The sequence below is a fragment of the Martes martes genome (genome assembly GCF_963455335.1).
Source record: "Martes martes genome assembly, chromosome: 7".
Taxonomy (NCBI): Eukaryota; Metazoa; Chordata; class Mammalia; order Carnivora; family Mustelidae; genus Martes; species Martes martes.
In genome coordinates, this window is record NC_137894.1 from 54,209,432 (window position 1) to 54,230,560 (window position 21,129).

Below are 21,129 nucleotides of genomic sequence, written 5' to 3' on the forward strand. Positions count from 1 at the left end.
CTCTACCAACAACACAAAGATTACAACTCTCTGAAAGCTCAGATGATGGTTAGCCTGTTTTAGCAGTAAGGTATTTTTTAAATAAGGTATGTACATTTTTTAGACATAACATTATCACTCAGTAGACTACAATATAGTATAAATATAACTTTTATATGCACTGTGAAACCAAAAAAACCATTTGACTCTCTTTATTGCAATATTGGCTTTATTGCAGTGGCCTGGAACTAAACCCACAATGTCTCCAAGGTATCCCTGAAGCTTCTCTTATTTTATTTGGTTGAGATATTTTGCCATACCTACACCAAAGTTCAGCTTCTAGATATAGCTTTTACTTTTAAAAAAAAAAAAAGATTTTATTTATTTATTTGTCAGAGAGAGGGAGAGAGAGAGCATAAGAAGGGGAAGTAGCAGGCAGAGGGAGAAGCAGGCTCCCCAATGAGGGGAACCCAATGTGGGATTGATCACAGGACTCTGGGATCATGACCTGAACCGAAGGCAGACACTTAACTGACTGAGCCACCCAGGCATCCCTAGATGGGACTTCTAGAATCTGTGTTTAGATCTGAAAAATTAAAGTGAATTCTTTGGTTTGCTTTCAGGACACATCTTAATGATATTCCTGCAAGATAGTACTTTGATAATAGCCCCACTCACTTCATTTGTTGTCAGAAACCCTTGTCATGCATTCTTAAGGAGTTCCTTTACCTCTGTGATGGAAGATTCCATAACAGTTACTCCTTATTGACCGCTTGCTACACACCTGGTATACTAACCATTTTGCATATATTAATTCATTTAATCTTCCCATTAATACCTTGTGGTTGACATTAACCTTCATTTTATAGATAGCAAAACTGAAATTTAGAAAAGTTGATTAAGTTGCTCCAAGTCTTCTAATAACTGGCAAGAGTTAGAATCAAGTCTTACTGATGCCGAAACTTGGTGCCACCAAGCTGTGCCTTCTAAGAGCACCCTGTGAAAGGGAGATGATAAAATGGAAGGAGAAAGTTTGGAGAAGAGTAGGGTGGAGTCCCTGGGATCAGAGCTGTCCTGGCATCTCTGGAGTGTCTGTGACTGTCTGTAGTCTGCAAAGCCATCACTGACCAAAAGGTTTGCTGTGGAAACAGGATCTTAGGTTGGCTCCCCTCCCCTCTCCCTCCACATCCCCAACCACTGGCCGGCCTCTGACATGCTGAGAACAAGGAGAGTGGCACCAGGGCTGCCAAGGGATGTGAGAATTGGGGAAAGGCAGTGCTGAGCAGGAGCACGGTCTAAGACCAACTCCGAAACAAGAGACCAGAATTCTTAGGGGAAAAGGAACTACTGAAGCTAAAGATGACCCCCGACCAAAAACTCCCTAAAAATAAGGAGTTCTGGAGGGAAATAGTAACTCCAAACCATTTTCATTGGAATTGGGATTGAAGAGTCACTGACAGGTATGTTCTTTGAAAACACATCTTGCTGGAGAGAAGCCAAGAAGAGGTGATTCTGCAAACCGTAGTCTCATCTACTACACCATCATCTTGGTTTGCAAATCCCTTAATAGTCAGAGGGTCCAGTGTGGTCTGACCTGGATTGGATCCTTTGGGTGCATTCCCTTCTTGTGCGAGTATAGTAGTGGTGATTGCTGCAAACAGAAACGTCTAGAAACATTGAGTGGTGTGTACACTCAGACCTGTGTCAGTGTTGAGAAGCGCCCATTCTCTGGGCAGCTCTGAAGATATATTTCTTAGGTTACATAAATCATTACTCATCTTTGTCTCATTTTCATTTTGTTTCTGATATGCAAGTCAGCATGTTGAATTCATTGTAACTTACTTGTGCATGTGGGCAGGGAGATTGGATTACTAAACATGGGTTTTAAGTAAATTGGGTAAAATTAGCTAAGTGAAGAAGTAAGGCACTCAACTACTTCTTCGATATTAAGCAAGTATATGATTGATATTGGGCAAAAGATTTTCATTTGAGACCCTAAAGCAAAAGTGTGTTGTTGTTGTTGTTGTTTTTTTTTTAAGGTCTGGGTTGCTGGATCTTTAATATTTTGAAAGTATTTTTGAAAAAAATTTGAAAATAAAGAAACATACAAAGGGTAATGTAACACATCCATAGTCCCACAACTTAGAATTAACCATTAACATTTTGCTACATATTCAATATTTTATAATTTTTAAAAAAGTATTATAGGTAAAAGTGAAATTCTGTTTGACCCCATGCCATTCTCTTCTTCCATTTTTCTAATGATAAGCTCTATCATGAAACTAGTGAGTATCTTTCCAGTCTCTATATAAATATAGGTAGGTGTTTTTGTGTGTGTTTATACACACTTGCACTCATCCATGAACAATATTGTTTTGTGAATACTGTTTATGTGTGTTTCACATGCCCAGTAACAATAGTAGAAAACCTACAGTAGGTGATTAAACTGTGCCTGGAGCTGCAGTAGAGATAGTTTCTGTCCTTTCAATGACTCATTGGAGTAGCATGATTATTATTAAAGGTTACTTGCCAAGGGTCCCACAGCCCATAAGTGGTGTGGCTAAGAATTAATCCCACCATCAGGCTCTGGAGCCCAAGCTCTTGACCACCATACTAGATGGCCTCTTCAATGTATCACTCTATAGAATTCTTCCATCTCTCAGTACCATGTTTCTGATATCTGTAATTGTTGGGTTTATAAATCTAGTTCATTCCTTTTCACAGTTATACCATATTCCATTAAATGAATATAGTATATAAGCAGTACTGTAAGGGGGTTAGGCCCTGGAAAATACCAATATTGAAACTTTCCATCTCACCAGGCTGGGTGAGAATTAAATGGTTGAATTCAAATAAAGCAGACGGAACCGTGCCTGGCACTGATTAAGCACCCAATAAATGTTGGCTAGTATTATTTGCTATTGTCATCTATGCATTATTGTAAGGATTGTAATCATTAGGTTGCTTCCAATTTTCTGTTATTGCATATATTGCCCCAGAGAACACCCTGTGTCTGCGTATGTAGGTTTCTTTTGGTTTTCTCCCTAGAAGAGGAACTGATGGCTCATGAAGTGTGCATGTTCTCAGTGGCACCTGATATTGCCAAAACCAGCTCTGCTAATCTACACTCCTCCCTAATGAACTATTCGGTTCCATTTCCCCATAACCTCAAGAAGAGTTGATATTGTCTAACTATTGGATGTGCAAATCTGATGCTATAATTCATATACTATGAAGTGTGCCCTTTTAAAGTGTGCAACTCAATGGTCTCACCAGGATGTGCCACCATCATCGCTACCCAATTCTAGGAGAAACCTCTCTACCCATTAGCAGTCATTACCCCCCTCACCACAGCCCCCATTCAATCTCTGTAGATTTGCCTATTCTGGACAGTTCCTAGCAACGCAATCTTATGTAGATTTTCGAAGCTCTACCATGCCGTAGCATGTATCAGCTCTTTGTTCTTTTTCATGACCCAGTAATATTCCACTGTGCGGAAAGACCACATTTAGTTTATCCGTTGCCATTGTTCCTTCTCTTGGCAATTATGAATAATGTTGCTATAAACCTCTATGAAAATTTTGGTATGACTGTATATTTTCATTTTCTTGGATATGCCTGTCTATTTATAGAGCTAGCCATGGAATTACTGGGTCTTATGATAGCTGTGCTTAAGGTTTTGAGACACTGCTAACGTGACTACACCATTTTATATAATCCCCTCAGCAAGGTATGAGGGTTCCAGTTTCACCCACATCTGTACCTACAACATTTGTTACTATCTTTCTTTTTAGTTCTAGCCATGCTACGTAGTGTCATCTTGCGGCTTAGATGAGTATTGCCCTCACAACTGATGAGGTTGGGCATTTTTTTTTAAGATTTTTTATTTATTCATTTGACACACAGAGAGAGAGATCACAAGTAGGCAGAAAGGGAGGCAGAGGGGAAGGGGGAAGCAAGCTCCCCGTCGAGCAGAGAGCCCAATGTGGGACTCGATCCCAGGACTCTGAGATCATGACCTGAGCCAAAGGCAGAGGCTTAACCTACTTAGCCACCCAGGTGCCCTGAGGTTGGGCATCTTTAATAGGATTATTAGCCTTCTGGATGTCATCTTTGGCCCATTTTTTCATTGGGCAGTTTGTCTTTTGATTTGAGTTATGAGAGTTCTTCCCATGTTCTGAATACACGTCCCATATCAGACATGTGATTTACAAAGATTGTCTCCCATCTTGTGGGATGTCTTTTCCCTCTATTGATATGAATCAGCATATTTTAATATTTGTAGTTTTCATATGTTTCTCAAAGCTTCCATTTTCAAAACTGTCTCTGTATTATCTGCCGTGGATCACAAGCCAGAGAGCCTTGAAGTGTTCACTGAGACTAAAGCAAGGGCACGTAGCATTTCATAGATCTGAAGAAGCTCCTGCATTGGTCACCTGAGGTCATCTAGGGGAGTCCCTCAGTCAGCAAAGGAAATTCAGTTTTGATAACCTAGAAAATATGCCCTCACACCTGATTAGAGTTCAAATTTGATCACTTAAAGGCACTAAGAACCCATACCTTGTATTTCCTCACTGCCAGTTGGTTAATTCAAAAGCATTTGGATACTGTTTAACCTGGCCTCTTCCTTTCTTTCTCTCTCTCTCTCTCCTGTTCCTCTCCCCTCCCCACTCCCTGTTTCAATTTCAGATTGAAAATGGCTCAGGAATCAGTCAGCAAGCTGACATCAGAGAAGAAAGTGGAGACAAAGAAAATCAATCCCACGGCTAGTCTGGTGAGACGCATGTTTCAACATAACCTCAAGATTTTTCACTATAACTGAGGTGCATCCGGGAGTGTGTCTGAATTTAAAGGATAAAACTCAGAGGAATGAGTAGTGTCCAGATTCTCAGTTCCCATCCCTGAGTAGCCTAGGTAAGAAGGGAGTGAGGGACAAAACCCGACTTCCTGCGTTCTCCCAGCAAACCCAACACAGATCGTTTCCTTATCAGGCAAATTTAGTCACTTGCCGTGTCACACCCTTCCACACCCCAGGCCGGCATCTGCTTGTCTCGGAGCACCTTTCTCCCTAACTGGTTGAGCACTACCTAGGATCACTTCACAAATGAGTAACAGAAACCAAGCCCAGGCTCTTGGTCCCTTGATGTCTGTCCAGGAACGGGAAACTTAGAGATTAGTTGGCCTTCGCACCTGAAAGGGGAAGTTGTCCTCCACCTTCCCATTGGGAAGGTTCACAGTGAAGCTCTACCTATACATTAGAGACAATAGCAGAGCTAAATGGTTAGGAACCCAAGATGTTGGGGTTCAGATCCCAGCTTAGCCACTTACCAGTTGTAAAACCTTCATAAAATTACTTTGCTTCTTTTGGGAAAAGAGAGAAATAATACCACCTTTACTTTAGGATTATTTTGAGGAAATGGAGAGAAATAGAAAGTGGCATATAATAAGAACTTAAAAATGTTGGCTGTTTTTCATTATTACAAATTTTGGCAGAATTAGTTGGCCCTGCCCTGGAGAACAGCAGTGTGTAGTGATAAGGGGGCCATCGCTCTCCTCAGCTTATTTCCAGACCCTACCTCCCCTGTGCCCTGGTGTCCCACAGCTACTTATTCTTATCCTTTTGAGTTTTGAGGACCATTCACCAGCTACTTGAAACCTTCTGACCATCTAAATGAGGTTTAAGTAGTGAAGTGAGATTTTTTTTTCTGTTGATTGGCTGGGGTGTCTCTCACTCACAACAGCCCCATCAGCAGCTAAATGGATGTGAGTGAGGTGTGGAGAAGTCGGGGTCCTACAGCTGGAGCAGGGAAAGCTGCGGTTAGTGTGCACAGCTTCTGAATGGACACATCCTCTGTGCCCCTTTGGTGGTGTGTCCAGTACATTCACTTGTATGATTTTCGGTGACAATGGCTTCCACCCTGAGTTTTGTCTTCCTCGGTTGGTCAGCCTACACTCCTTTCCCCCAGTCCCCTTACTTGGGCCTCTATCCTAACTTTTGCAGCCAAATCTTATTTCCAGGGGCACAGAATGGATTCAGCCCTGGAGACAAAGAGGAAACAGTGGGTTTACTGTGACATTTTTTTTTTTTTTTTTAAATAGGTGACCTCCACTGTGAGCTAGCTCCCAATTGTAATCCTCAACTTGTTAGGGTGGTTTCTTTTGTTGTTGTTTATTTGGGAATTTGGGAAGAGCTCGTAAACTGATTCCTGATTCAAGTTCACAAGTCAAAGATGGGATCCAGACTCAGGATGCGTGTTCAGAAATCACCGGCTTGAGTTATATGTAGGCCACCCTAGTAGCTCAGTGTATCACATCTCATAGATGACAAGCAGCTGACGATCTGTTTACAAAGATCTCTGTGCAAAGGAATATACCTCTTCCATTTCTTTTTTTAGCCTTTTATGTGCCCTCCCAAAGAGCAGATACACCCATTCTCGCTATGCTAAATATTTTATTCCTCTAAAGTCCTAGAAACGGTGAGGATCCTCATTTCTGTTTTGTATTTTTATCTGTATATATATCTTGCCAGCAGACCTTCATGTCCTTCATCTTTAGAAGGTTGTCACTGGGCAGGAAGCTCCGGGAGAGCAGAGCAGAACATCCATGGCAAAATGGAAGTTTTCTCCATCCTGCATGGATTACGTCTGCTCCTCTTCCATTTTGCATCGCCTTTGTTCAGTCCCACCATCTTGACCATATGCAGATGTATTCAATTGGGGAAACAGTGATTTTTTCCTATTTAAATTCCCCAGAAACTATTTCTTATAGCATTCCCTAATCCCATTACTAGACTGAGCATGGGGGTGGGAGGAATCTTTGAGTAACACTGCAAAGTTAGGATCTTTGTCATAGAGGAAGCGAACAGACCAGCGGCTCATGGTAAAGGTCAGTCTTTTAGATGGGTGTCATTGATTTATGAGCTGGTTATTTGTTGTTTGCTTTTGGAAAGAAAGGGGATTAGATTGGGAGGAGCAGGTAACAGGATTTCAGAAAAGAAGGATGAAATTACGCTCATTTCTAGAGCCTTGAGTCCAACTCTACCCATCATTCCAGACCAAAACTTTGAGAAATTTTTCAAAGTTTGAGAAAGATGAAAATTTAGAACAAAGAATGATAATAAACTATTTTTTCCTTAAACAACAGAAAGAAAGACTGCGTCAGAAGGAAGCCAGTGTGACCACTAACTAATACAGAGCCATGTGAGAATGACGGCAGCAAGCAAGCATTTTCTTGTATCGTCCTTTGCAACACTAGTGGTGCAGAAAGTTCTTGAAGCAAGATATGTCACCAAACGTTTGTTTTGCTCATCTCTTTCTGAGGTCATTGCAGTGAGCACCCTGTGCCTTCTTAAGGGAGTCCTTTGTTAAGCCACAGGAACAATGAGAAACTATTTAAGGGAACACTGCAGGTGTATTTGATCATTGTTTCTTGTAGAGGTCCAAAGTGACGCCATTACAAGACCAGAAAAAATACCAATATTTTCCAAATGTTTTTAAAAGTGGAGATTTCAAGCTTTCTAATCCAAGCTCGATGTATATAAACTTGTGACAGGAGAAAGATCTTTTGTAACAATTGCCTTGAGAGGATTCAAGCCTTGATCTTCCCACACTGCTGGTGTGACTATCGATCTTAATTTTGATCCTGTTGCGGCAAGATCCTAAAACTTCTTTCTCACCAAAAATGTTGAAACCTACCAAAACTATTTTTTAAGACATCCAAGACTATGTATTTTCCAGATGAGAGAAATGGTTATTTTGTTGTTGTTGTTGTTATTGTTGCTGTTCATATAATGAAAAAGACAGAAATGGAATTACACATGGGTAGAAAGGGAGTTAAACAGCCATAAACTTCATCCTGGAGAAGAAATTATTGTACAGGGAGTTAACATCAGCTATTAAGCAAGACCCGTTCTTTTGTCTTTATATGAGTTCATTGTGGTTTCCTTGCCCAGCAGAAATTCTGTACCCTCATTCCTGAAATAAACAGTGGTACCCAAGCCAGCACAGGCTTGGAGGTCAAAGTACATGCTTGGGCAAACGATCCAGTCACAGCCCATTTTGCACTTCAGGATGCTTGTGAATAGGTAAGTCCATGTTGACATTTATCAAAGCTCTGCATCTTGTTCTAGGATTGTGTGGTCTGTACCACTCCCACAAACCTCAGGAGGCAGTTTCCAGACAGAAGAGCAAATGCTACTAGCAGCTTTTCATCATGACCTTGACTGACAGGGATGTGACCTAGGGTGAAGCAGGAGTCTTTGATGTTGAAAAAATTAAGAGCATAAAAAAGGTTCTTTACATCAAAATGAAAATGTGATTATATTAATATTAAGCTTTGAGTGGAATATCACAGACAGGCAGCTTTTTCTGACCCTGGAGCCCGTATGACCGCTGCCCCTTGAATCACAAGGGAAACCACCCTGGACTTCCCCCTTGACATTTTTTTCCTAAAGCAACCTCTCTTTGAATCTATCTTGTAGGATGAGAAGAGAGAGGACTGGGGGTGAATTGAGAACAGGATCAAATACTATACATTTTTGGTCTTGAAGGGAAAGAGGTCCAAGCCTTCTCCAGTTGGTGGATAGCAGTCTAGAGGTGGGTGAGAACCTTAAAACCCTTCCTGATGGGGCTGCCATGTGCAGCCTTGCCCCTGATCCCAGCCTCTTCCCAGGACCTCTCAATTTGCCAGGTACCTGAGTGTCCCTCCCAGGACTGCCTGCTAATCATCAGCCCCCTCAGGGACTCCCTAACAGAGTCAGCTCATTAAAACTGCACGGTACTTGTAATGTAGTTAAGATCAAATCAAGTCACAGAAGCCATATTTGTGCTGGTGCTAACTGCCTTCCCTAATAATTAAAAAGAAAGGAGTATGGTAGCATGGTTGGGTCTCCCTCCACCCCAATTCAAACTAAGAGATGAGACAAGCAAAACAAAAAGCTAGTAAGGAACTGACATTACTAAAAGAAGTTGCCTGTGAGCAAGAAGCTTTTCATACCACTTTCCTATATTGTTTCTCTGCCTTTTCACTCAACTGTGAAGAAAACCTAAGAAACTCATCAGTTTAAAACAAATTCCACTTACACTCATCCTGTGCTCTGGGACATTCCTTCTAGTATTATCATGAAGCAGAAAAGTGCCTGTCTTGTCCATGCCTGGGGGATCCACTTTGAGTTCAGTGAGGTCAGTGAACGTCTGGATCCTCATTGGTCCCCACAGACTTGATGGGCGAGAGCAGTATGTGCTTTCAGTGGAGTCATTGGTCCACTTCAGGTCTCTAAGGAGGATGGTCACAAAAAACCCAGTGATAGTAAACAGGCCTGTCACTATGACCACATAACTCTGCAGGAACATGCTCTCGGGGAACCAGTGCTGAAGAAGAATGAGTGGAAATTTAATGTGAGAGTTAGACAAATGCAGCCCAAGTTGCATTCCATTCACATGGACAGACTAGAAATTGGCAGTAAAATGCCTATTTCTAAAGACTATACTTTGCTTGCTCTGTTGGGGAAACTTGGTGATGTTTTCAGACTATTCAAAAATAGTAAGTTATTGTATTAAGACACTAGGGCAGGATCTCCATTATTCTCACCCCTTTTGAGTCCCACACTGTGTATCTAGATGCCCTCTCCCAAGTTCATACATTTAACTGCAGTGTTGGTACAGCCTTTGTTCCTAACATATGTTGCTGCTCAGTAAAAGTTCACAAGAGCTTGTTCAAGGTGGGCCATTTCAAACAACCCGGGGCCCCTTGAAATTATCCCTCTAAAATGCAGTTGAGATGATGGTAAATGCAACAGAGGTCTCTAAACTTTTCATGGAGAGGAAGTAGTTAGTGTACCACTTTATCAGCTTGAGCATTTTGGCAAGCAGGATTTGAGCGACTTTTCTAAGAACAGCCTTCCCCAAACTAGAGGGAGAGCAGCCAGTATGGCTCCTCTGTGTTTAACCAGACACTCACACCCAACTGTACTAGTTAGACTCTGACAAACCTTGACTTAGAAGCACCATCTCTCTTCCTAGCCAAGAGTCATTACATCTGAGGACATAGTTGGTTGGATTGCAGTTTGGACTCTTGCCTGAGTAACCTGCAGTCATCATCAGGCATATAAGTATACCATATATTACACTAAAACATGATATAAACATGTCAGGTAAAAAGCATCAGCCCTCTGAGATGTCAAAGATAAGGTTAGAAGGAGGTGTGATGTATGGCTTTTAACACAAAAGGCAGCTTAATGGTGGCATAGGCGGGGGGAACAGAAAGGGAAAAGTGTGGCCAAGCAGCAAGAGATGATCATGGTGAGGATGGACCCGCTGCCTTTTGAATCCTTGAGTTGACATATCTCTTCAAGTGCCCACTGAAAGTACCTAGGAATAATGGAAAAACAATTTCTGAAATCTGGGAAATAGAATAAGGAAACCCAGCCACGTGAATACATCTTTAAATGTTCTAGCCAAAACAAATTGGTGGCATGGTTCAGGAATCAATTGCCAGATTGGGTGCTAGTCTTGGACTCCCTCTTACTCCCCAGGAAGCTACTGAGCCCCCCTTAGGCATCTCTTTTTTTCCTAAGAACCACAAGGAAAGGCATTTCCTAAATGACAGCTTATATGCTGCTGGTGGAGAAACTGGAAAAACTGAAGGAAGGAATGAAACTCTGGGGGTGGTACTGGAAACCACCTTGCTACGGTTCTTCCAAGGACCGGGATTAGATGTAGCAGAAGAGTCGTGTTATTTTTGGTAAAGATTTGCCTGCTGGCCTGGGATTGTACATCTCTCTGTAGATTATACTGAGTGCAATGGGAGCATTTTCATTTTAATTATATTCTTGCTTTCTTGAATGTTACATTTTTCTCATTTCTCTTTCTGCTTCTACCTTGCCTGACGTCATGGACACAGATCATTGCACACAACATTGCATGAGCAATGTAGCCCAAGACAGTGCCTCGTCCAACTATCAAGGGGACTTAGAAATGCAGACCTGCAGGCTCCTTCCCAGTAACCAGACTATAACCTTTAACAGGGAAAACTTTTGATTCCCTGACATCCAAAATCAGCTTATTTTATAGTACTCTCCCCTCCCCAAATACAGATTAGACCAATTTGGGGCTTTCTGTGTCAGGGAGGAGAATGAAGACCAAAATATACAGCTTTTTTTTCCAAAAAATATCTGGTCTAAAAGTCAAATATATCATTTTATGAAGTAGTTTAGATTTGTGTGTAATTTTCTTTGATTCTGCCTGTTCTAGTCAGGGGAAAAAAAAGGATGAAAAGCTAAAAGGGAAAGAAAAAGCAAGCATCAGATTTGGCAATTCACACGTTAGTTTATAAGTTTCTAAACCACATAAAACATGGACATACTGTGAAATCCAACGTTGTGGAAATCCTGAGCACAGAAAAATTAGAGCAGCTATGCGAGCTGATGAGCATGGACAAAGTAAGAGGTGTCTGTGGCCTCCTTGAGACTTTATCCTCAACCAGGCAATTCTGAGAGTGTGGATTCAAAAAAGCCCAGGAATGCCCTGAAGAGTGCACTTTTTTAAAAGCCACATACAAGGAAAAGTGGTATGATAGAGTGGACGAAGGGGCCAGACCATTACACCATGCTTACTCTGCGTTCTCTTAAGAGCAATTGATAAATGTGTGGAACATCTGGAAGGCCATCAAAACCACATTTCATATATCAGCTATTGTACCTTTAGGATCAATTCAGCTGAAGAAAGTGGACTGAATGAAGAAATGAACTTTCATTCATGTCAGCTAGTTTGTCATCATGAAGAAATTGGCAACACAAGAGAAACAAGGCTATCCGGCCAAACTAATAGTATTTAATATTAGAAAAGTATGAATCGTTTTTAGCCTTGCCAAAATGCAAGCAACTTGTTGGATAGGTTTCCATCTTCTAGCTATAGAGAAAAAACAATCCAGCTGCTTGGAACCTTCGCTATTATTGGTGCAAAAGTCACTTAAAGAAAAGCACCTTCCGAAACTGGCCTCAGCATGGCTGACTGCTTGCAGACACACATCACAGTATTTATAACCCCATTAGCAATTGAATCCAGGCATCACTAGGCTCTTACTCACAGCTGTATGTGACCGAGAGGCCCATTTTGTGTCATTTCTACACAACCATCAGTTGTTGACACCTTGTTAGAGCACTGAATGCTAGTTTCACAATTCTTCCTTTCCCCTTCCAAGGAGTAGGCAATCTACCAAACCCTCCCAAATCAACTCTTTGCTGGGAAGGAGTGAGTTCAAGAGTATTTTAACATGCAGGGTTGAAGCCAATTCAGTAGCCCTAGCTCTGCCGAGGTTCTTAATCAACGCTGTGATATAAACCTAGCATTTGGGAAATTTGTGTAGTTGACAACTTAATTGGAAACGTGAACATATTAAAATGGCAATTATCTAACTCTGTCTCTTCAAGCCCTTGTGCAGCTTATATCAACAGAGACGTTATGGAAGCAAATCAAGCCTCATTCAGGAGGCCAGCTGTTCTTAAGGAGAGCTTACTAGGTTTGCTTCCCCTCTACTCCAGCCGCTGTCTCAAGCAGCCTGGTGATAACTGGTAACACCAAAAAACCTTTTCCTTTTCATCCTTCTCTTCTCTGGTATGATGGTTCGCTTCAGTCAGGAGCTCAAATGAACTCCGGACTTTATTGCATATTACATCTATGAAGTACTTGTTCGTGAATTTCTTCTGCATTTTGTGATCTGGGGAAGACCAACTTAATCTCATTTTTGTTTAGGCAAGTTGTAGCTAATGCCATTAATTTATCCTTCTGCATTCCACCTATGCTCATATAATTTTCTGTTTTTTAATCTTCTCTTAAATGTACTAAGAAACACCAGTCTGCCTCCTTTTCTGAAAGCTAATGCAAATACTTCTGGGAGCTATTTTTTTTATGCTTTGTGTGAAATTTGATAGCATTGGGCTAGCAAAATGCAAATGAGCACATAGTTTGCAGCAGAAATTCACCTCCCAAGAATTTGTCATTCTTCTCCATGGAGTAAACAACTTCTACTATATTTAGGCTCTTTTGTAGGCTGAGCATTTTCCTAAATTCTACCTGTGCAGACCTCAAGGGGCTCTCTGTCTTTGAAACTATAAGGAGGTCTTACAAGAGAATGAATATTTCTTCCCAAAATGTTATCTTACACTTAACCTGCATTCATTCTTAGGCATGCATTCACTCTGGTTTGTCAACATCTTTGGCAAAATTGTGCTTCCTTTCCTTCATTGCTCTCTTCCAGAGCCTGCTTCTATTCTTGTCTCATGAAATAAACATATTTTCATTTATTCATCTGGGCCAGCTTTCCAAAATGAAAAGCTAGTCCTGTGGACATCTGAGTATACAGGGAACTTACTCTCTACCTCCCCATGGCATGGACAATACATGTGTTCAGTAATGAACAACTCTCTGGGAACTCTTGGGATGGATTTTGAATTCCAGGATTCTGTGAGAAGCATAAAAATGGGTATATAGCATACAAAGATTGTACTGCTCTTTCCTAATAAGAGACTAGAAGGAGATTCAAATCTTTACATCTCAGATAAGTTTAACTGAACTATAAGTAGCTCATTGGATTTTTTTTTCCTTTCTTCTTGCCAACTTCTCCCTAGATATAATCTTACCTTTTCATATCTGACCCCCAACACATAAAGAAGGTGGTTTCAGCCCCACTGGAATTGCACTCTGTCAAATCTTTCAAAGAGATCCATTTCCTTTGGAAACAAATCTGTGAGTGAGGGGTAAGTAGTGCAATTCTCATGTTTGTCCAGAGTGACATACATAGGATTTGGGGAGTCCACCAAAAGGATAGGTCTACCCCAAATCATTAATCTTCAATTCTGTAATGCTTCAATTTCTCAAGACACAAATAATGTGACCACACTGTTAGTAAAATATATAATCTTCAAAGAATATAAGCATTAAGAAAAAAGGACTTCCCTTTAAAATAGGAATCTAAAACATTCCTAAAAAGGCAGAAACTTACAAAATTCGAAACTGAACAAATTTTTTTAGAGAAAACATGTCATTGGTTCATCATAGTTTTTTCCTTTCACTGAGTTTTAATTTAGACTAGCGTGGGAAGCAGGGTGGCCCTGGATTTTGATTTAGGGGATCGTGCTTTGGCTTGGAAGATCAGCACAGAGCTACATGCCCGGAACCTAAGTGAAATCAGTCAGCATCCTAATAGGAATCAGGCTGAACACATGTAAATTACTCCAAGTCCTTTAGCGCTTAATTTTCTCAGTGACACCCTGGACCCCAGACACTGCTTCCTAAAATGCAATTGATCCATGTGGTGATGTCTCTGTAGGGTCTTGGGAGGTTGTTAGCGATGGGATGAGGGAGTAGAGCAGACGACGGGGAGAAGGAAACTTTGAGCACGCAGCCAGGGCACAATGTTTTGCTGATATAATGCACTGTTAGGGTTCTGGAGATTTTTGCCTTGCTTATATCATGGGTGGCCTTTCAGTGAAGCTCCAGGATCTCATCAGGCACATGGGAGTGTGCAGTATCTCCAATGGGTCAGTGCCTGACAATGTGCTGGAAAAACGGGTACCCTAGTGAAACTGGCATGTGTTCCGATTCATTCCCATGGGGCTGGTTGTGCGTGTGACTTCCTGTTTTCTCTATGCCTGTCCAAAAGTCATTGTGGCACCTAGCTTCATTTCACTTTACTCACTTCAATACTTGTGCTTCAGCCTCCCCTTCTTTCCCAGCTCATGGCTTTTCCCCTCACTTTACAGTTTCTCCAGGACCCAGCCTTTCTTGCCCCCTCCCTCCCTCCCCTCAAGCCTGATGCTACATTCCTCCGCCCTTTGGACAGGGTGCTCTGCTGTCACCAAGTGACACACAGCACTGTGACAGCCTCCTGTTAATGTCAGCATCACTTCATCACTTGGGCAAAAAGGGAAAATCCATAAAAGAGATGGAAAATACATTTCTTTTTTCGTCTTATTCCACTTTATTTTAAGAAGGTCGAAGGGAGGGTTCTAGGCCTTTTCAGTCTCTCATAAACTGTACTGTAAACCTGTCTAATTAGGGACCATCCTTTGACAAATTATAAATCAGTCCCGGTCTCACCACCTAGGATGCGTAAGACTAAAGTTTTGAACCTGAAGGAACTTTTCTGTGCTGCTGAACAAATGGACTTAATTCTGTGCAGTTTGAATTCCAGACTTTTTATTGCCGTCCCATTCTTACCGCTACTCATGATCCAAACATCTACACAAATTTGGATCAGGATGTTGACAATTTGTGGTTATTTTCAGATCAACAGTAACTGTTATACTCTTCAAAGTGTTTAAAAAGAAAGTGCAAGCATGTCCGAAGTAATCAGTGTTTGGACCTGGAAAAATCTTGGCTTCTCTGTTAAATATTAGACCAATCTGTAGGTGTAATCTTAAAGGATTTTCAGTAATAATGAAGAGAGTCTGAGAAATGAGAAGGCACTTTAAAGACATGAAACCTTACATTACATGCTTTTGGACTTTTTTTAATAAGCTAATTGGATTCAGGTATTTTTCCCTTTAAATTTTTAAAAATATGTATATCTAATTTGCATATTTAATTTTGTCAAAGCTGAGAAATGCTCATTAGTTGAATTTGTAAATGTCATTTGCAACCAAATGAAGTATTTATTTTTAAAAAGGAAGGGTGAAGGAACCAATATTGACTTGTACATAATGAAAATTTATGTGTGTGTCTATATATATATATATTTTTTTCTCCTCCTTGACACTCCTTGGTCACCACATCAAGTGTATTTTTGTACATAATATATTGGTTAGAAAATGTAGATTGTGTATTCAAAGAACTCTATCTCTGTGATAGATTATATTTATCCTAACTGTTAATACTTCTGTTAATTTGTTTTAAGAGATAGAACTCTATTTTTTGGAATTTGCAGAGAACTGCATTCATGGCCTCCAATTGTAAATATGATGAGAATATTTTAATAAATCTTGGTTTCATGTCTGCTGGTGTGTTGTGCAGATTTGTTTTCAGGAGACATTCAGGACCATCTCCCAACAGTACATTCATACAGAGAACGTCAATCATACTCTCAAGTACAGTGTTATTACTGAGCTGCAAGAGCTAGGTCTTGGTAAGTCCATCCTGTTTCCTTCTTTCTCCCCTTTCCATCCCACCAACAGTGGGCAATCTGGGTAGGTGCTCAAGGCTAACACGCAACAGACAAGCCCAGCCACGCATTGGCTCAGCTAGGCTGACCAAAACACTACCTGAAGATAAACTGTCCAAGATGGGGGCATATGGGCAGAACCACAAGCACTGGTGACTTCAGGCTGTGGGTTAGTAAACAATATACCAGGGAAACTGAACAGAAATATAACCGTATTGTGTTCTAGCACCAAGCACAAGGTACAAATTCTTTTCAAGCAATATTAGGACACATGCAAGTATTTATGAACAAGAACCAAAAGATGTTTGGCAAAACACTCTTCCTTCCATTTCAATAAAAGTGTGCTTGTGTGTTTTTAAGTTTATTTATTCAGTGTTCCTGAGTGCCATGCACTTTTAAGGTCTGGAAGTTTGCTGAAACATGCTGCAACTTATACAGATACATTTCATGAACAGACACAACTACTATCTGGGGAGATATTTCATCACTGGGAACTCTTCTAAATCCTAGAGTCACAGAGTTGCAAAAATCTTCAGACATCAGATGAAATCTATTTCATGGAGGAAAAACAACTGAAGTCCAAGGGACTTGCTGAATATCACAGTTTGTGTTGGTGAACACATTGACTAGAATCCAACTCTCTTGAACCCAAGGCCAAAGCCCTTCCCACTGTTTAACTCTTTCATAATGTTAAACTGTTCTCTTCAAAATACAGCTCTCCCCTTGCTATCTGACAATGGAGTATGCTCGTGAAACTTTTCATAGGCCAAGATGGCATAGCGCAAAGAAGCAATTACCATTAATTTATACGGGAAATTATTTGAGCATTCCCAGACCCTGAAAACAACCTCTCTCAGACTTTCCGGATACCTCAGGACACATCTGGGTAATGGATGCACAAAATAAGTTAAGATAAAGCACAGACACTCACAGATCGAAGCTGTAATATCTTGATGCTGAGATGCTGAGTGTAGTTCCTGGGGAAGGAGCTTGGCAGGGCCCCTCGGGCCTCACTTGCACGTATGCTGCCTCGGTCAGCCTCACTGCAAGTTAATGCTATGTGCCATTTTTGCTTTTTGCCTTTTTTTAAAAAAATAAAAGCAAAAGTCTTCAGATTTTTTTCTGAAGCGAAAACAAGTACTACTGTAGGTCTTTTGTGGAAAGCAAAGGGAAGTAACAGGAACTTTCAAAAAGTGGGGGATACCTGTACACCATGATGGAGAAATATTCCAAAACTGTTGTTTGAAAGAAAGGGTCCAAATGCCCTGAAAGGTTTGTAGAAACCATTATTAAAGTTGCATTCTGGGGCGCCTGGATGGCTCAGTCAGTTGAGCATCCAACTCTTGATTTCAGCTCTGGTCATGATCTTGGGGTCGTGGGATTGAGCCCTGTGTCAGGTTCCATGCTCAGCTGGGGTCTTTCTGACATTCTCTCTCCCACCTCCTTCTGCTCCTCCCCCTCCTCATCTCTCTCTCTCTAAAATAAATATATATTTTTTAAAAATTAAAAAGAGGGCAGAGACCTGAGTATCAAGGAACCTAAGAAAAATACCAGTCCACCTTAAGAAGAATCTCCACTTTGGTTTAATCAAGATTTAGTCTCCCTTGCTGAGTGATAGCTGTTGAATTTATGAGTATACACTTTTGCCTATTCTTTAAATAGTCTGTGTATGCTCATGGCTCAACTAACAGGCCATAAGTTTCTGAAGTTAAATATTCCACTTCAGACTCTAGTTGTCCACTTTTACCTGCCCATGATGTGTTCACGGAAATAAAAGGCCTGACAGTTGGCCTGCACTGGCCCTACCTGCAAGAGAGGCCTGCATCACTTTGGATGCCTTAAAGTCTTCTCAAAGTAGAGCTACTTCATGCCCATCACTACATCATAATGAATGGTAAGAGACAGTAACTGTATAATTTATCAATTGATGCATTAAAAATGCCCCCAAACAGTGGATTAAGTCAACAATAATCACTACTCATTTTTCATGGTTTTTGTTAGTTTGGAAATAGCTTGACTGGGCGGTTCTCACTTTGGAGTTCCATAAGGTTGTAGTATTATGTCTGCTAGGTTCTCAGTCTTCTGAAAACTGGAAAGCATGAGTGGGGCTGGAAAGTGTACTTCCAAGATGGCTAAGTCACGTGGCTAGCAGCTGGGTGCTGGCTCTAGGCTGGGAGACTCAGTGTCTCCCTACAGGGTTGCTTGAGGGATCCAAAGCGAAACATAGAACACTTTTCTGAGCAAAGCTCAGAAGTCACATCCAGTCACCTTTATCCTACTCTACTGGTTGAGACATTTACAAAGGTCTGCCCCGAGAGAGGGGGTAGGGAAATAGACCCCACCTCTTTTTTTAAGACCCCACCTCTTGATGAAGGACTGTAAATACCACATTGTAAGAGGAGAATGTGAGATGGGAGATATATTGGTACAATTACCTCTGGATAATCTGTCCAAGTAGTTCTGTCCTTTCTATCTATTCCTTCTCTGTTCGTATTTTTGTTCTAAAACTAAACATCAGATTTCTTTTTCAAAATTTTCCCTACCTCTTTTCTCCGAATCTTTTCCCTCTACCTGCTATCTGAGCACAGAAATAATTGTCTTTTTTCTCTGGATATAAGCATTCTTTACCATGAAGAAGGTGAGGTATGTCCTAACTGAGACCTTAAAAACACTGGTGGAAAAAAGAACTTAAAGGTGACCTTGGAATTTTACTCCTCAATCATAAGCTTGCATTTCTTATCATATGACTAGGAGCGATGTTGGTCCCCACTGAAGCAGTGTCTTGGCCAGTAAGAAAGTGAAATCATATTTTTCAGTGTCTAGAATAAAACTTTTACTCTTCTAATACTGTGTTAGGTATTAATACAGTGGAATATTATTCAGCCTTAAACAGGAAGAAAATTCTGACCCATGCTACAAGCTGCATGGACCTTAAAGACATGATACTCAGTGAAAGAACCCAGTCACAAAAAAATATTGTTTGATTCCACTTACATGAAATTCATAGAGATAGAAAGTAGAATGAGGGTCTCCAGGAGATAGGGGGAAGAGGGAATGGAGTTCTAGTTTGGGAAGCTGAAAACATTCTGAAGATGAACAGTGATGATGGTTGCACAACAATGTGAATGTATTTAATGTATAGAACTGTACATTTAAGAATAGTTAAAATGGTAAACTTTATATATATTTTACCACAGTAAAAAAAAGTAAAGTATTGGATGTATTAAGGGTTTTCCTATAAGCTGGGTGCTATAGTAAGCATTTTATATATATTGCTTTATTTAAATCCTCATAATAATAATTAATATAAAAAATAATTAATATGAGGTAAAGATGACTACTATCCCCATTTCGCAGATTAAGAAAACTAATGCCTAGAGGAGTTGATAAATTTCCCATGCAATTGGTAAGTGAAGAAACCAAATTTCAGATACTCCAAAGAAACACTCTCAGCCACTATCTTATTTCAAAGATTACAGAGATAAAATTAACTTATTGAGGAGAGGGGTGCCTGGGTGGCTCAGTGTGGGGCACCTGGGTGGCTTAGTGGGTTAAAGCCTCTGCCTTCGGCTCAGGTCATGATCCCAGGGTCCTCGGATCAAGCCCCACATTGGGCTCTCTGCTCGGCAGGGAGCCTGCTTCCCCTTCTCTCTCTTCCTGCCTCTCTGCCTACTTGTGATCTCTGTGAAATAAATAAATAAAATCTTTCAAAAAAAATAATAAAATAAAATAAAACTTAATCAGGAGAAATGGGAATAGATAAAGATTATAAGGCCTTAACACATTGGTGGTCTTCTAATCTTATTTTTGAGATATGGTAAAAACATTGTCCTTCTAACAGATCCTTCTTTTTCATACAATACTGCCTATTCAAACCTTAGTGTAGTTTTGTTTTTGTTTTTGTTTTTTTGTTTTTTTTTTAATCAAATATCTAGCCTGAGTACTGAAGCCACCAATGCTTCTGTAAAAGCCAAAGAAACTAAGAGCACGGAGCTCTGTGTGTGTGTGTGTGTGCGTGTGTGTGTGTGTATCCTTCAAGGAACAACTAATATGCCCCTTCCAGAATTTTCTTCTTTCTGTAGATGAGATGAAATAGAGTATAACACAAGGCAAAAAATAAGTAGGAATTGGTAAGAACCAAATGAAGAATGCGGTGAGACTACGAGATGTTGCCACCTAATCTACCTCATAATGAATCAGTCTGGAAATATGTCTGAAAAGGTAAAACAATATCCTGTCAACAGAAAGAATATTTAAACAAAACCGGATCATGTGATGCTAGAATTTCCCCAAGTCTTCTATCGGTATTGTATGTCCATTGCTTGATTTGAGGCCAAACTGAGACCCGTTTGGATCTCATTTAGAGTCATTTTGAAGTTATTTACTACTGAAATTAAATCCTTCTGTTGGGAGGATTTTATTTTTAATGAAAGAACCACAAATGAATAGATAGTTGTTCTCAGTTTTCTCATGCTGGCCAGAACTAGAAGAGAAAATTCTTTCAAGAGAGAAAATGCCCTCCCTCACACTTCAAGTTCTAGAAGACATCAAGAGTTACTAAATTGCCCAATACTTTGCTTGTTCTTCCAAGATTTCCATCCTAGACCCTAAGACCAGAATGGTCTGGCCATTTTTGAGAGACTATTGCATTAAGGGGGATTTGTCCCACAGAAGAAGAATGTGGGACTAAGAAGGGGAGAGAGGGTGCTAATCTAGAAAATCAGGCACCTCTGTTCTTTAGCTCCTACTTCTGGTTTTGTGTGACAGGCAAGAGAGCACTGACCCCACCACGCTCTCCCAGCGACCACCTCACATCTCTTCAAAGAGGCTCTTTCTGATATGACTCCCTCTTCTCACTGGATTCCCACCTAAGACTCCGTGGTAACTTAGAGAAAGATGGTCTTCTGAAATACACATTTTAAATACATGTCCTCAAATTAGAAGTCATGACCCTAAAAGAAACATAGGGACAGCAAAATGTAAGAAAAAAAAAGT

At 40.6% G+C, this 21,129-nt stretch overlaps 1 protein-coding gene across 2 annotated transcripts in view; it reads left to right on the forward strand.

Moving 5' to 3' along the window:
- The window catches only part of FMN1 (formin 1), a gene marked incomplete at its 5' end in the record, with an annotated part of 364,844 nt that extends 356,564 nt beyond the window's left edge, over positions 1-8,280 (forward strand). For both annotated transcript variants that reach the window (XM_080809905.1, XM_080809906.1), the window contains 2 exons: positions 4,669-4,753; positions 7,123-8,280. In XM_080809905.1, the coding sequence (XP_080666031.1) occupies positions 4,669-4,753; positions 7,123-7,167 (130 nt within the window). In that variant the 3' untranslated portion in view covers positions 7,168-8,280. The remainder of the gene's footprint in view (positions 1-4,668; positions 4,754-7,122) is intronic.
- Positions 8,281-21,129: the final 12,849 nt, after the last annotated feature.